Source organism: Myxine glutinosa, chromosome 11 (assembly GCF_964187855.1).
Source record: "Myxine glutinosa chromosome 11, kmMyxGlut1.1, whole genome shotgun sequence".
Classification (NCBI taxonomy): Eukaryota; Metazoa; Chordata; class Myxini; order Myxiniformes; family Myxinidae; genus Myxine; species Myxine glutinosa.
The window spans coordinates 23039348-23053068 of record NC_136271.1 but is presented as its reverse complement, the minus strand read 5'-3'; the positions used below and the strand labels follow the sequence as shown (position 1 = coordinate 23053068).

The 13721-nt window shown below is 42.7% G+C and overlaps 1 protein-coding gene across 1 annotated transcript in view; it reads left to right on the top strand.

Annotated features, from left to right (window-relative positions):
- The window catches only part of LOC137416272 (procathepsin L), a 42790-nt gene continuing 29069 nt past the window's right edge, over positions 1-13721 (top strand). The window contains exons 1-2 of the mRNA XM_068101800.2: positions 1-136; positions 12489-12602. Coding sequence (XP_067957901.1) covers positions 122-136; positions 12489-12602 — 129 coding nt within the window. The 5' untranslated portion in view covers positions 1-121. The remainder of the gene's footprint in view (positions 137-12488; positions 12603-13721) is intronic.

The window sequence follows — 13721 nt, the reverse complement described above, 5'->3', positions numbered from 1 at the left end:
ACATCGACACAAATACACGCCCCCTTTGGGGTCTTCCAGGAAGGGCTTCGCTGCTCGCCTTTAGGACACAGACCCCCGAAGCAGCACCTCGACTTGTGTCTGACCTGCCACGTACCCGACGATGTGCAATCCAGAGGTGAGTACACCTGCCGCCGAAGGGGTATTCGTTGCAAACTAGACACAAAATCTGTACCATTCTTGTTATTCTTCCGTTATTCATAACTTTCCATTTCGTGATGTCAGGAGGAACGTGTTTTATAATTACTTGTTCAAACTTTGAAACATCCTCAGGGCTCGGTATGTAGGTGATGAGTCATGAAAGACAGTTATACCTACTGAACTTTTCATTCCAATGATAGACTCGATATACATATACCACACACACACATATATATATATATATATAGACTTGGCATTTAATATGGAATATTTTTTTTGTGGGGGTGAACTTACTTTTCAAGATGTCTTAGAACCAAAAGTTCATTGGAATTATGTTGAAATTATTCTAGATTTTGTTAATGTGACCTTTAAAAGAAACAAAAACCACATTTGACATTTCGAAACAAATAAATTGATCCTTGAAAGTGATGTAAACTGATATCGAACTCAATTCATGGACAGTACTGTGTTAAACTTCTGTACGTTTTCCAGAAGTATCTCTTTATTTTGCACATTAGCCAAATTTTTTTTAAACAAAAACAAAAGTCAAATTACGACTGGGAATACGGACAGTAAAATTACAGTTCAATACTTCGTGTAACCCCCACGAGCATTCAGGAGAGCACGTACACGTTGAGGCATGCTGTTCACGAGATTTGCCAAAGTTTGGACAGGAATCGCTTGCCATGCAGTGACAATAGCCTGCTGCAATTCACGCACAGAGGTCGGCTGCTGGTCCAAGTGGCCGATTTGACGCGTTAATTCTGCCCACAAGTTCTCTATCGGATTCATATCCGGGGACATGGCAGGCCACTCCATATGCTCGACACCACGGTCAGCAAGAAAGTGTTGGATCATGCGAGCACGCTGAGGCCGTGCATTGTCATCTTGGAAGACAAAGTTTCCTCGAAAGGCTGCACGAGCAAATGGAAGCAATGTTTCTTTCAAAATGGCCCTGTACTTGAACTGGTTCAGGTTTCCTTTCAGAACAACCAGATCAGTTTTGCCCCCTGCATGAAAAGCAGCCCAAACGGTCACCCCACAACCTCCAGCTTGGACTCTTGGCACTATACAATCTTTGTTGTAGGCTTCATGCACTTGTCCGCGCCCTCGGACGCGGCCATCTTGACGATAGACCAGAAATCTAGACTCCTCACTGAAGATCACGTGATTCCAGTGTCCTGGCTGCCATTGACGGTGCTCTCTGACCCACTGCAATCAGCGCTGGTGGTGTTGTCTGGTCAGGCGTGGCTTTCTCAGGGGACGCCTGGTACGATAGCCTGCTTGAACCAGTCGTTGGTTGACTAGCCTTCTGGATACAGGCACATTTGTCAGTTGCTGCCATTCAGCCCTAAGCTGGTTAGCTGACTTGGTACGGCCATTGCGGACTAGCCGGTGCAGCTGGCGATCATCCCTCCTTGTGGTTCTGCAGGGATGTCCTGGCCTCGGTATTGGAGTAGGGACACCCCTCTGAGCATTTCGTTTCAGGATCTTTGACACCTGACCTTGAGTGATGCCATACTGCCGAGCAATAGCACGCTCTTTCATGCCGTAATTTCGTAAAGCCACCACTCCATGACAAACAGCATTGTCGAGTTGATGGACCATCTCCAGAGGAAGCGGCAATAACTTTTGTAGATGTGCAGCAGTTGTTTTCCACTAATACAGAACGCAACAACCCTTGTATACCCGACTGTGAAGCCAATCGTCAAATGCACCTGTCCGTGCATTTTGCCACGCCACCTGTGATATAATCCTGTTGTTGAATTCTTGCTGTGACAGACAATCAGTGACATGGTTCTTTTAACAAATAAATCACCAAAGTGTAAAAGAAACTCACCAGATTGATATCCTGAGTTAAGAAAGTAAATCCAAGTCAAGAAAAGAAAATATTCCATATTAAATGCCAAGTCTGTATATATATATATATATATATATATATATATATATATATATATATATATATATATATATATATATATATATATATAAATAAAAAAATAAATATATAATATTATATACATATAAAAAAAAAAAAACCACCTTTAGAGGCCATTTTTCCCCGCAAGCGGGGGTTGGCCTTTTTCGGGAACCGTGGTAGTTGTTGTTTTTCGGTCCCCTTTTTGAAGCAATGTTTTATGGCCGGATGCCCTTCCTGACGCCAACCCTTTTTGCCGCCTTTAACGACAAGCAGGGAATTACCAGTGAACTGGTACTCAGTTAGCCGACCTCGGAAGGTATGACAGGCTGAGTCAGCCCCCCTGGCGTTAATTCAGCGATCGACCGGGTTTACGAACCCAGGATCCTAGGTATCCTAAGCTGACACCCTAGCCGCTAGCCCAACACCAGGGTTGTTTGTATGTATATGTATGTATATGTATGTATATGTATGTATGTATGTATGTATGTATGTATGTATGTATGTATGTATGTATGTATGTATGTATATATGTATATATATATATATATATATATATATATATATATATATATATATATATATATATATATATATATATATATATATATATATATATATAATATATAATATATATATATATATATATGTATGTATATATATATATATAATATATATATATATATATATATATATATGTATGTATATATATATATATGTATGTATATATATATATATAATATGTATGTATATATATATATATGTATGTATATATATATATATATATATATGTATGTATATATATATATATATATATGTATGTATATATATATATATATATATATATATATATATATATATATATAGATATAGATATATATAGATATATACATATATAGATATATACATATATATATATATATATATATATATATATATATATATATATATATATATATATATATATATATATATTCAGCATCTGCTTTGTTCAACCTGGTTTAAAAATATATATATTATTGTTATTACTTTGCCTTGATTGGATCCACGAGGCATGTCACGTAATGCTGAGCAAGGCTTTTCATGGACAAACAGAAAACACAGGCACATGACCAAGTGCTGCGTGTGCTCCTGACGGTGAATTGCCAGATGTGAACGAGATTGAAGAACAGGCAGGACCTGGAGGAGGGGGAGGGCGGAGGCTTGTGCGGAATAAACTTGCAGTCTGGTTTGCTTTACACAGATTGTCGGATTTAAAATGTACTTTATATCACGTTTACATTTATGTGCTGACAATATGCATCTGTTGTTGGCTTAGCGGTTGGGGCACAGGCTTGGGATCCTAGGTTCCTGAGTTCGAATCCCGGTCAATCGCTGAATTAACGCCAGGGGGAGTTGATTGGGCCTGTCATCCTTCTGAGGTCGGCAAATTGAGTACCAGCTTGCTGGGATGAATGATCCCGCTGTGTACCCCGATTTAGAATAGGTACACCGTATCCCTGCGCATCATAAGAGGTGACCAAGGGTTGGCGTCAGGAAGGGCATCCGGCCATAAAAGCATTGCCTCAAAAAGGGAACCATGATTGTCATGGGGCCCGCAAGGGGCCTGCTCTAGCAGGGAAAAATTTCCTTAAAATGATCGTTCAATCATTCATTCATTTCAATATGCATCTGTTGTGAACTGCACCCAAATGAAAGGAATTGACGTTTAAATGACCAGATAAAAATTTAGTGGAGGAATCCTGAAAAGTTCAATAATGCTTATGCTGGTAATTAAGCGGAAACACATTAGGACCGTCAAGCGTTTTTAAAACATTTTCTTTAATGGAAATCACCCCAAACAAGGCATAAAACCACTCTAGGTAAGGGGCTAAGGGAAGGTTAGAAACAGATAAGGATAAAGCAAAACAAAATAAAAACTAGAACAAAGCGACTGTGTCGCCAATATGCCTCCGCATCGTCCCACAACGGGTAGATGCCATAACTCTGCATATGTATGGGTAGGGGATCACGTTTGTGAAGTTTCGTGTTGATCGGATAAGGTTCGTGAAAAGAGGTTAGCCTTATCCAGAGGTGAAGTAACAACTTTAGGTCCATGAAAGGTATGGAAGATATATTGCAGTTGAGTACATTGTTGGAAATCCGCCAAAAGTCCCGTTGAGTCGCCATGGAATCAGCTCCAGAAACAGCAGATTGTTGCTTGGCATCCTCAAGAACTCTTTTACAGTGGTTACTTGCTTTGCGGAACAGTCATTTGGACTCCAGAGACCCTTGAACATGGTACTGCTTGAAATAGTGCTTGTGATAAGCAATTGCTGATGCACAAGCCAGAGTGAACCATGGAAAATTGCACAATTGAAACGAGGATTCCAATGTGCTCATATTATGGTTGAAGAGGGCCAGCCTATTGTCCTCCACACTCAAAAAACAAATGTGATGGCAATGAAAGCCAAAGTTGAGGTCTGCACACTTCTTGATATCAACCAATCAGACAATCCAGTTGTCATTGTGGGATGTTTCGCCATTGTGAGACCATGGCTTCTTCCATTTGTGATGATACCTTGAGCAGACAATTGGCAACAACAAACATGGCTCCCTAGGATGTCCCAAGATTGTTTACTTGGATTCAAGTCTGGAGGTGGTGTAAATTTTTAAGTTTCCAGGGCAAGCTCGTGATGTTGTTGGCTTGAAGTGCAGCGTTGACAGCATGTGCATGGTGTGGATGGGTGTTGTCATTCAGGATGATGTTGAGACCTTGCTGTTGGGCCCGAGGGATGACTACAGGAGTCTATATCTCACAAAAGTCATACCCCCTCCAAATGATGACGAGTTCAATTTTTCGGGCAAACTGAATACCATTAGGCTTCCCCAACCAAAATGGTGCCTAATGGCACAATTGGCAAATCATTCCTCACCTCGAAATATTCTCTTGATGTATTGGTGAAAAGAACATAGTGCCAGCAGTTCACCCTCCACTTGTGCTGTCACCAACTGCATGTGCTGTGTTGGAAGGATGTGGAGCAAATGTCCTTTTGCATCTCAAACCATTTGCATGAATCCTGTCCCAAACTGTGCCAAAATTCGATGGTTGATCGATCTTCAAAGTTTTCTGAGAAGCAGTTCCTTCTGGCAAAAGGGATACAAGACAACAAACCTCTGGCGTGGGTGTAATTCTGAGGCGACCTGAACAAGGTCTCTCTGTGAAGTGTCGAGACTGACTGCACCATATGAGTGCCCCAGAAATGAACATTGTACTAGGAAACTATGGCAGTCAATCCCACTCTCTCCCAACCCGCTCAACATTGCCATGGAGTGAGCAAACTTTTTTGGTGTTAAATTAAGTCTGTCATTTCTAAACTGACAGATATATTGGTGGTCAATTTAGATTTAGAGGGAGTATTAGAGTATTAATGGTCAATTTATAGAGACATGACCTCTGACCTTTGACCCCAAAATTTAACAATAATGTGTTGTTAAATTTAACAAAATTGTACAATAATTAAGATTTCAGACGGATTGTGTGCAGACATGTACGCAGATTCCATGGGATTGGTGATTTGTGCAATAATTTGTCTGTCCGTCTGTACGTTAACATTTTGCTATATTTGCTACTCCTCCCTTATCACGTGGCTGATTGTTCTGAAACTTGACACATGAGTACATGACAGTAGCCTGCACAATAGCTCAGGCATCAATTTTCAATTTTGGATCATGGGGGCTCACAGGAGGGGGGGGGGGGGTGACTTTAACCCCCCAAAATCTCGGATCCCTACTCATCTCTTATTTACCAACCCTTTTTTTTTTTTGTATACAAGATCGAGGCTCGTGAAAGAGCTAACATTAATCACACAAAAAGTCAAATCGACACAAACCAACACATAAAACAAAAAATAAGGGGAGCGGTAGACAAGATGGGGAGATAGGACGAAGGACACAAACACAACATTTGAGAGCAGGGACATCGAGAGAACTGTGGAAGGGAGAGGGCTTGGGGGGAGGTGGGAGAGGTATAAAACATATGGACACTGCAAGGACTTCCAGGAAACAAGTTGGAATTTCGAAAAAGTGTATCTGGGATGAATTAGCGGGGGTAGAAAAGATCAAGGTTTTGGATGGGGAAAGATAGATGGTGATGAACAGCTGTTTTAAAGACCTGGAGGGAGGAGTGGGATTGAAGGGAGTGGGGGAGTTTGTTCCAGAGGCGGGGAAAAAGGGGTATAAAAGAGTGAAGGTGAGCAGAGAGCTTAGATTTGGGCAGTTTAACTATAAGAGGGTTGCAGGCAGATCTTGTGCGACCTGTAGGAATATTTGGGGGACAGAGCACAGAGAGAGCTGGGGGAGCAAGGCCGGAGAGGAGTCGGTAGAAGACAGAAAGACCATCAACCTGCCTGCGGTGAGTGAGTGAAAGGCCCTCGGAGTTAGCTTCTGAAACGTGATAATGTCCTTCTACTCGATGGTCCGCACAATCGCCAGGTCTTAGATTTTTCGAATTTGGATCAAGGGGTGTTCCAAGGGGTGGGTTACATCCTGGAACTCCAGATCCCTACTCGTCCCTTATTTACCAACCGATTGCTCTGAAACCCGATACAGCCATTCTACTCGATGCTCCGCAGGATCGCTCCATCTTAGATTCTTCGATTTCCTATTAGGGGGAATCCCAGGGGATCAGGGGGCTTACAGGGTGGTCCCCCAAAATAAGCAGAGGTCTGAACTACAACCACAAGAGAAGATCGTCAGCCCACTTCGGGCTATTTTTTGTAAACATAGTCGATGATCAAAGAAAAGCTAGTACACTGAATGGATCAGGACGTAACAGTCAAAAACAAGATGCAAAACATACATGCATGGGGTGGACAAGATGGATAAAGAAGGAAACTCCAAGGAGGAAAAACTGGAAAATTGGAAGGAGAGGGGCATTGGGTAGGGTTAATGAAGGTAGAAAAGATCATTTGTTTTGGATTGGGGACGATCAGAGATGGTAGTGAACAGCTGTCTTGAAGGACTGGAGGAAAGATTGAGATGGAAGAGGATGTGGAAGTTGATTCCACAGGTGGAATAGGGTATGTGGGTGTCTTCTGATACCTCAGGGGGATGTGCCCCTGCCTTGCATAATCCCAGGTCACCTGTGGGCAAGGTGTAGTACCTGTTAGCCCCCCTTACCAGGGTAACGGTCCGCAGCCATGCGGTTTAAATGGCAGATGGCTCTGCACACCTGGTGGATGAGAGTCCAGTCGACGCCAACAGCACGGGCGGAAGAGGGTGATTTCCCCAACGGCCAGCAGAGGGACGGAGAGGGGTGGCGACCTCCCGTCTATACCACACACTTACTCGTGTGTACCAGCCATAGAAAGGCAATGTGATGGCACACACCATCATTTCCCGAGGAGACTCGACATCATCATCATCCACAGGTGAAAAATAATGAGGAACAAATGAGTGAAGGTGAGCAGTGATCCTGGATTTATGTAGTTTCACGAGAAGGGGGTTGATGGTGGACCATGTGAGCCCTGCAGAAACCTGGGATAGGACCAAAGCACGGAAAGAGCAGAGGGGGAAAGCCCTGAAATGAGGCGGCAGAAGACAGAGAGACCACCGACCTGTCTGCGATGGCAAAGTGATAGGCACATGGACTCCAATGATCTTTAAGGCCTTGGTTTCCACAGTGTCAAACTGAGGAAGATGTGAGGCAGGGGAGCCAGCCCAGAAGGGAGAGCAGTCCTCCTTAAAGCTGTGAATGAAGGCCTTGTAGGTGGATAGGCTTTTCTTTTTGAAATCAATATTAAATACTGTACAAAATCTATTTATCTCTCATTGTTGCTGCCTGTCATTAGCCTTTCATTTCAGGGGATATTTAGAATTTTCGTAAAGTCTGCATTGTACTTGTTCTTGTCTTTACTGTGTGCCTTTGCTTTCAGTTTAATTCAATCTACCTTCATCTGCCTCACAGAACTGACTATCATTGCCATTAAACTCTCTACCCGAGTCTAAAAGATACAATGCTATTCAAAAATGTCTCAACAGGCATTGTGCACCGCTTTTCAACAAACATTATCTTTGTTATGAGTCAAGACTGGTGATAATAAGAGCTCTTTAACCCAGATGGCTCAATTTTGTGAGACATCTTATTTATTTTATTTAAGCCTCACAATGATTCTGATACTGAATCAAGTTTTGCTACAATGAATGGCCCATTAATTTTATGAAGATTTTTGATTATAAAAACTTAATACATTCATCATTTATTGTAAGTTTTAATACAGTAAGTAATACATCTACTTCACGGAAGAAGAATAACAAAATTAACTAGAACGGCACTCTTCGACATCACGACATCGTCCGATATGCCGCGACCCATATTATTACATCATTATAACACTTGTACCAAGTTTGATTTAAATCCATTCAGCTGTTCCTATAAATCCAAAAAAGAGAACCATGACAATTACAACTACATGTGGGCAGGGTACAGCCCGAAGTGGAGATCGGTTTCTGAGGTTTGGGACATGGAATGTAGGTACAATGACAGGGAGATCAGGAGAAGTGGTGGAAGTAATGGTCAGAAGAAGAGTGGACATATGTTGTGTGCAAGAGACGAGATGGAAGGGAAGTGGTGTGAGAATGGTGAAGGGTAGGCAGGGACAGAAATACAAGTTTGTGTGGCAAGGGTGCCCGGAGGGCGTGAATGGTGTTGGTGTCCTGTTTTCTGAGGAGTTTGTAGACATTGTGGTGAGTGTGACTAGAGTGAGTGATAGGTTGATGATGGTGAAAATGATGATTGGAAAGCTCTTGGTGAACGTCATCTCGGGATATGCTCCGCAGGTTGGTCGGAGCGATGAAGAGAAAGACAAGTTCTGGTGTGCGATAGAGAAGCTGATGGAAAACGTGAAAGATGAGGAAGTTGTTGTGGTAGGAGGAGACCTAAATGGACATGTGGGAAGGAGTATGGATGGTTTTGAGGGAGTTCATGGGGGTTACGGATATGGTGTGAGAAATGGAGAAGGTGAAAGGATTTTGGAGTTTGCTGATGGAGCTGATTTGTTGATTTGTAATACTCAGTTCCAGAAAGAGGATAATAAGCTTGTTACATACACGTCAGGTGGGTCGACGACAACCGTTGACTACCTGATGGTGCGTAGGCGATAAAGGGGGCACCTCCGGGACACAAAGGTGATCCCGGGGGTGGAGGCTGTTTCACAGCACCACTTGGTTGTCTGCGACATAAGGGTGAAAAGTGCGAGGAGAGCTCGGCGGGTGAAGTACCAACCGAGGATGAAGGTGTGGAGGTTGAAAGACGTGACAGTAAGGGAGGCATTAAAAGAGAGGCTGAGTAGGGTAGAGGATGATGTGGTTGAGCTTGAAAGTGGTTGGATGTCAATGAAAGCTAGTCTGTTGGGAGCCGTTGGTGAGGTATGTGGATGGACAAAAGGACCACCGAGGCACTCGGAAACATGGTGGTCGGATGATGAAGTTGGAAAGAGGATTGACCAGAAGAGGAAGAAATTCAAGGAGTGGCAGAAGGCGAAGGGTACGGGAGCAGAAACAGCAGAGCATGAAAGTTATAAGGCAGCCAAGAAGGCTGCAAAGAAAGAGGTAGCAAAGGCGCAGGAGGCATGTAGGAAAATGTTCGGAGAACGCTTGGATTCGGAAGAGGGTCAGAGAGCAGTATTCAGGATTGCAAAGCAGATAGCGAAAGAGAGGTGTGATGTGATGTGGGTGAGTTGCTTGAAGGATGAAGTGGGACAAATCGTTGTGGAGCCAGATGGAATTAAAGGAAGATGGAAAAGATATATGGAAATGCTGTTGAATACAGAGAATGAATGGGATGGCAACATAGAGAGTAACCCAGTTTTAGGACCGGCAGAGAAGATAACTGAGAAGGAAGTTGAGGAAGCGATAAAAGCATTGAAGAGTAGAAAAGTGGGAGGGCCGACAGGAGTTGTGGGAGATATGTTGAAGGCAGCAGGAAGTTGGGGTGTGAAGAGAATGACAGAGATCTGTAATCTGGTGGTGAAAGAAGGCCACATTCCAATGGATTGGGAACTGAGTACCCTCGTCCCTCTATACAAGGGGAAAGGTGACCCTCTGGAGTGTGGCTCGTACCGAGCGATAAAGTTATTGGAGCATGGAATGAAGGTATTAGAAAGGGTGTTGGAGAGGAGGATAAGGAAGAAAATGAAGATCGACGAAATGCAGTTTGGATTTATGCCAGGAAGAGGAACGACAGACGCGCTTTTTATTGTGAGGCAGTTGCAGGAGAAGTACATGGAGAAGAGGAAGAAGTTGTTTCTTGGGTTTGTTAATCTGGAGAAAGCATTCGATAGGGTTCCACGCAAAGTATTGACATGGGCAATGAGGAAGTTAGGAGTGGAGGAATGGTTGATCAGAGTAGTGATGGCAATGTACAAAAGAGCGCGCACAGCTGTAAGGACGAAGGACGGGAACAGTGGTGAGTTTGAGGTGAAGGTGGGAGTGCATCCGGGGTCGGTACTAAGTCCACTACTATTTGTAGCTGTGATGGAGGTGCTGGCTCAGAACGTAAAGGAGGGTTTACCGTGGGAGTATGCAGATGATCTGGTGTTGATTGCGGAAAGTATGGATGGACTAAAGGAAAAGATGAACAAGTGGAAGGAATGTATGGAGACAAAAGGTCTGAAGGTGAATATCGGAAAGACGAAGGTGATGGCATGTGGTAAAGCATGTGGTGAGGTGGAAAGAACTGGGAAGTGGCCCTGTGCTGTGTGCAGGAACGGTGTCGGAGTGAACTCCATTCAATGTACAATGTGCGCTGAGTGGGTTCATCAAAAATGTAGTGGTCTGAGAGGGTCATTAACCAGTGTGGCAGCTACATTCAAATGTAAGGTGTGCACAGAGGGAGCTGCACATGGAGGAAATGTTGAGTTGGATCTTGGAGACGGCGTTAAGCTGGAAGGTGTGAAAACATTTTGCTACCTTGGAGACATGCTGAATGGAGAAGGTGGATCAGACTCGGCAACGGTTGCTCGAGTGAGATGTGCATGGAAGAAGTTTCGGGAACTGAGTGGCATGCTGATGAGGAGGGGAGTGTCGTTGAAGCTGAAGGGAAAGGTGTATGCTGCATGTGTGAGAAGTGTTATGATTTATGGGAGCGAGACATGGGTAATCAACGTAGAGCAGCAACGAAGGTTGGAAAGGGTGAAAATGCGAATGGTTCGGTGGATGTGCGGAGTATCGTTGAGAGAGAGGAAGACAAATGATGAATTGCGAAAAATGATGGGAATAGAGCCTGTGATTGATGCTCTGAAGAGGAACAGGTTGAGATGGTTTGGTCATGTGTTGAGGAAGGATGAAAGTGACTGGTTGAGAAGAGTGATGGAAATGAATGTAGAAGGAAGTAGAGGACGGAGAAGACCGAGAAAGACTTGGCTAAAGATGGTGGAAGAAGAAATGCGGGCAAGGGGGTTAACAAGGAGATATGCAGAAAATAGGGCAAGATGGAGAAGATTGTCATGGGGACCGCAAGGCTAACCCCCGCTCTAGCAGGGAAAATGGCCTTAAAATGCATGTTGTTGTTGTTGTTGTTGTTGTTCACAAGTTATCACATTTTTACCTGACATGACCTCTGACCTTTGGCATTTGATCTCTGGACCCCAAAATAAAATCAGTTAATTTTTACATCATAATACATATCTGTATTAAGTTTGATTTTGATAACTTCAGTCGTTCTCAAGTTATAGACCTATTACAGACTTTGACCTTTGACCTCTTGACATCAAAATCTAATCACTTAATCTTTACATCATTCTACATAATTTTACCAAATTTGTTCAGAATCCCATCACTGGTTCACAGGTTATTGTGGGAAGAGGATTTTTTTTTAACCTCACATGACCTCTGACCTTTGGCCTTTTACCTCGTGACCCCAAAATGTAATCAGTTCATCTTTACCTCATTATACATACCTGCACTAAGTTTGACTTGGATCTCTTCAGCCGTTCTCAAGTTATTGCGGAAACGAACACCTATCACGGATGGACGGACGGACGGACAGAGTGAAAACATAATGCCTCCTGCGACTTAGTTGGCGGAGGCATAAAAATAAAATGCTTCTAAAAATGAAACCTTTAAATGCAATGGGCGAGGAATGGAATGGCTGCGATATCACCTCATAAAGAATGTCACATCATCATAAAACCCAACATTCGCTTTAACTTCTAATCAAGTGGCCAGGAAGGATGTTTGTGTTTGTGTGTTTTTTATATTGTAGGTTTATTGATATTGGTGATGCTGAAACAGCTTTTCGCTATTTTAATTTCCTTTAATTGGCATGTAGGCCTTAAGCTACTTGTGATTGCCACTTACACGATAAAACAAAAATGTGAGAATTTCAGCCAAATCTAATTAGTTCTTGTTTTGTCTCCTCCTCACTGTGCAGGTTTTTCTGAAAATACTTGTGCTGGTGCTAGGTGTTGCATCTGCCCATATTCCAGATCCTGCGCTGAATCCCTCCTGGGAGACTTGGAAGCAGTACTATGGGAAGGAATACTCAGTACGAATCACAACGCCAGCCAACCAAAAGACCTCTCACCTATGTTTATATGCCAATTTTTTTTTCCCATTTGGCTTGGGAGATTTAGATAGTACGGCCATGTCAGAAGTAGCATTTTCAAGGTCCAGTCCAAGGTGCCTTTAAAGCTGTGCCACCTTGCTATCACAATATATAGACTGGTGCCATATATAGACGACACCCGACAGAGCCAGATAATTAGCTCCTGCATGAAGGTCACTGGTGTACCAGCTGAGTTTTGTAAATTTAACAATTCAATAGTGATATTGTAATTTCCTGAGGCTAGCTTGTTTCCACAAGCTTAGAATTCAAACACCTTTATACTGTCTTCAATGTGACAACATCTGATATACTAATGTACTCTACTGGCCTTATCACTATGGCACCACCATATCTCAAATCACTCAAGGTCATTTTAACAGAGAATCAACCAGTCATACATTCAGCACATAGCCTGATAGTCACATACGGTAGTTTCAATGGTCTGAACACATCGTAGGAATTCATTACCAAGCTCAGATACAAGTGTAGATTGTCGTCGAGTTCGATTGTGTGGGTGTTTGACCATATGCAGACATAATCTATATATATATATAAACGTGAGTTGTCTGTGTGTGTGTCCACATTTTATTCAGAGATGGCTGAACGGATCTTCATCAAACTTTCAGAGGTTCATCAGTGAGTGCCTCGGAGTGTTTTAGGCAAAAAAAAAGGAAAAAAAAGTTCGTTTAGTTTTGCAGTTAAAAAAAAAAAAAAAAAAGCGCTCGATAGTGCCGAAGCCTTTTCAAATTAATGACAGTTATATAGAAGTACACATTCACATAAATAAATACAAAACAATCACCAGACATTTGAATCTTACTATAATTCACCAAATGTCCATCCGTCTGTCTGTCTGTCTGTCCGTTCGAAGGTACCATAAAAACTGCTGAACCGATGCAACGATATTTTGGGTGGTTAATCCTGGGATCCCCTGGAGTAAAATAGGCAAAATTGTTTTTCCAATTTCAGCTTTAGTCTCCAGCATTCTCAGGTTTGGACTCCCGCATAACATTCGCGTTCGCATAACGTTCATTGTGATGATGTTTTCATTGTGACGAT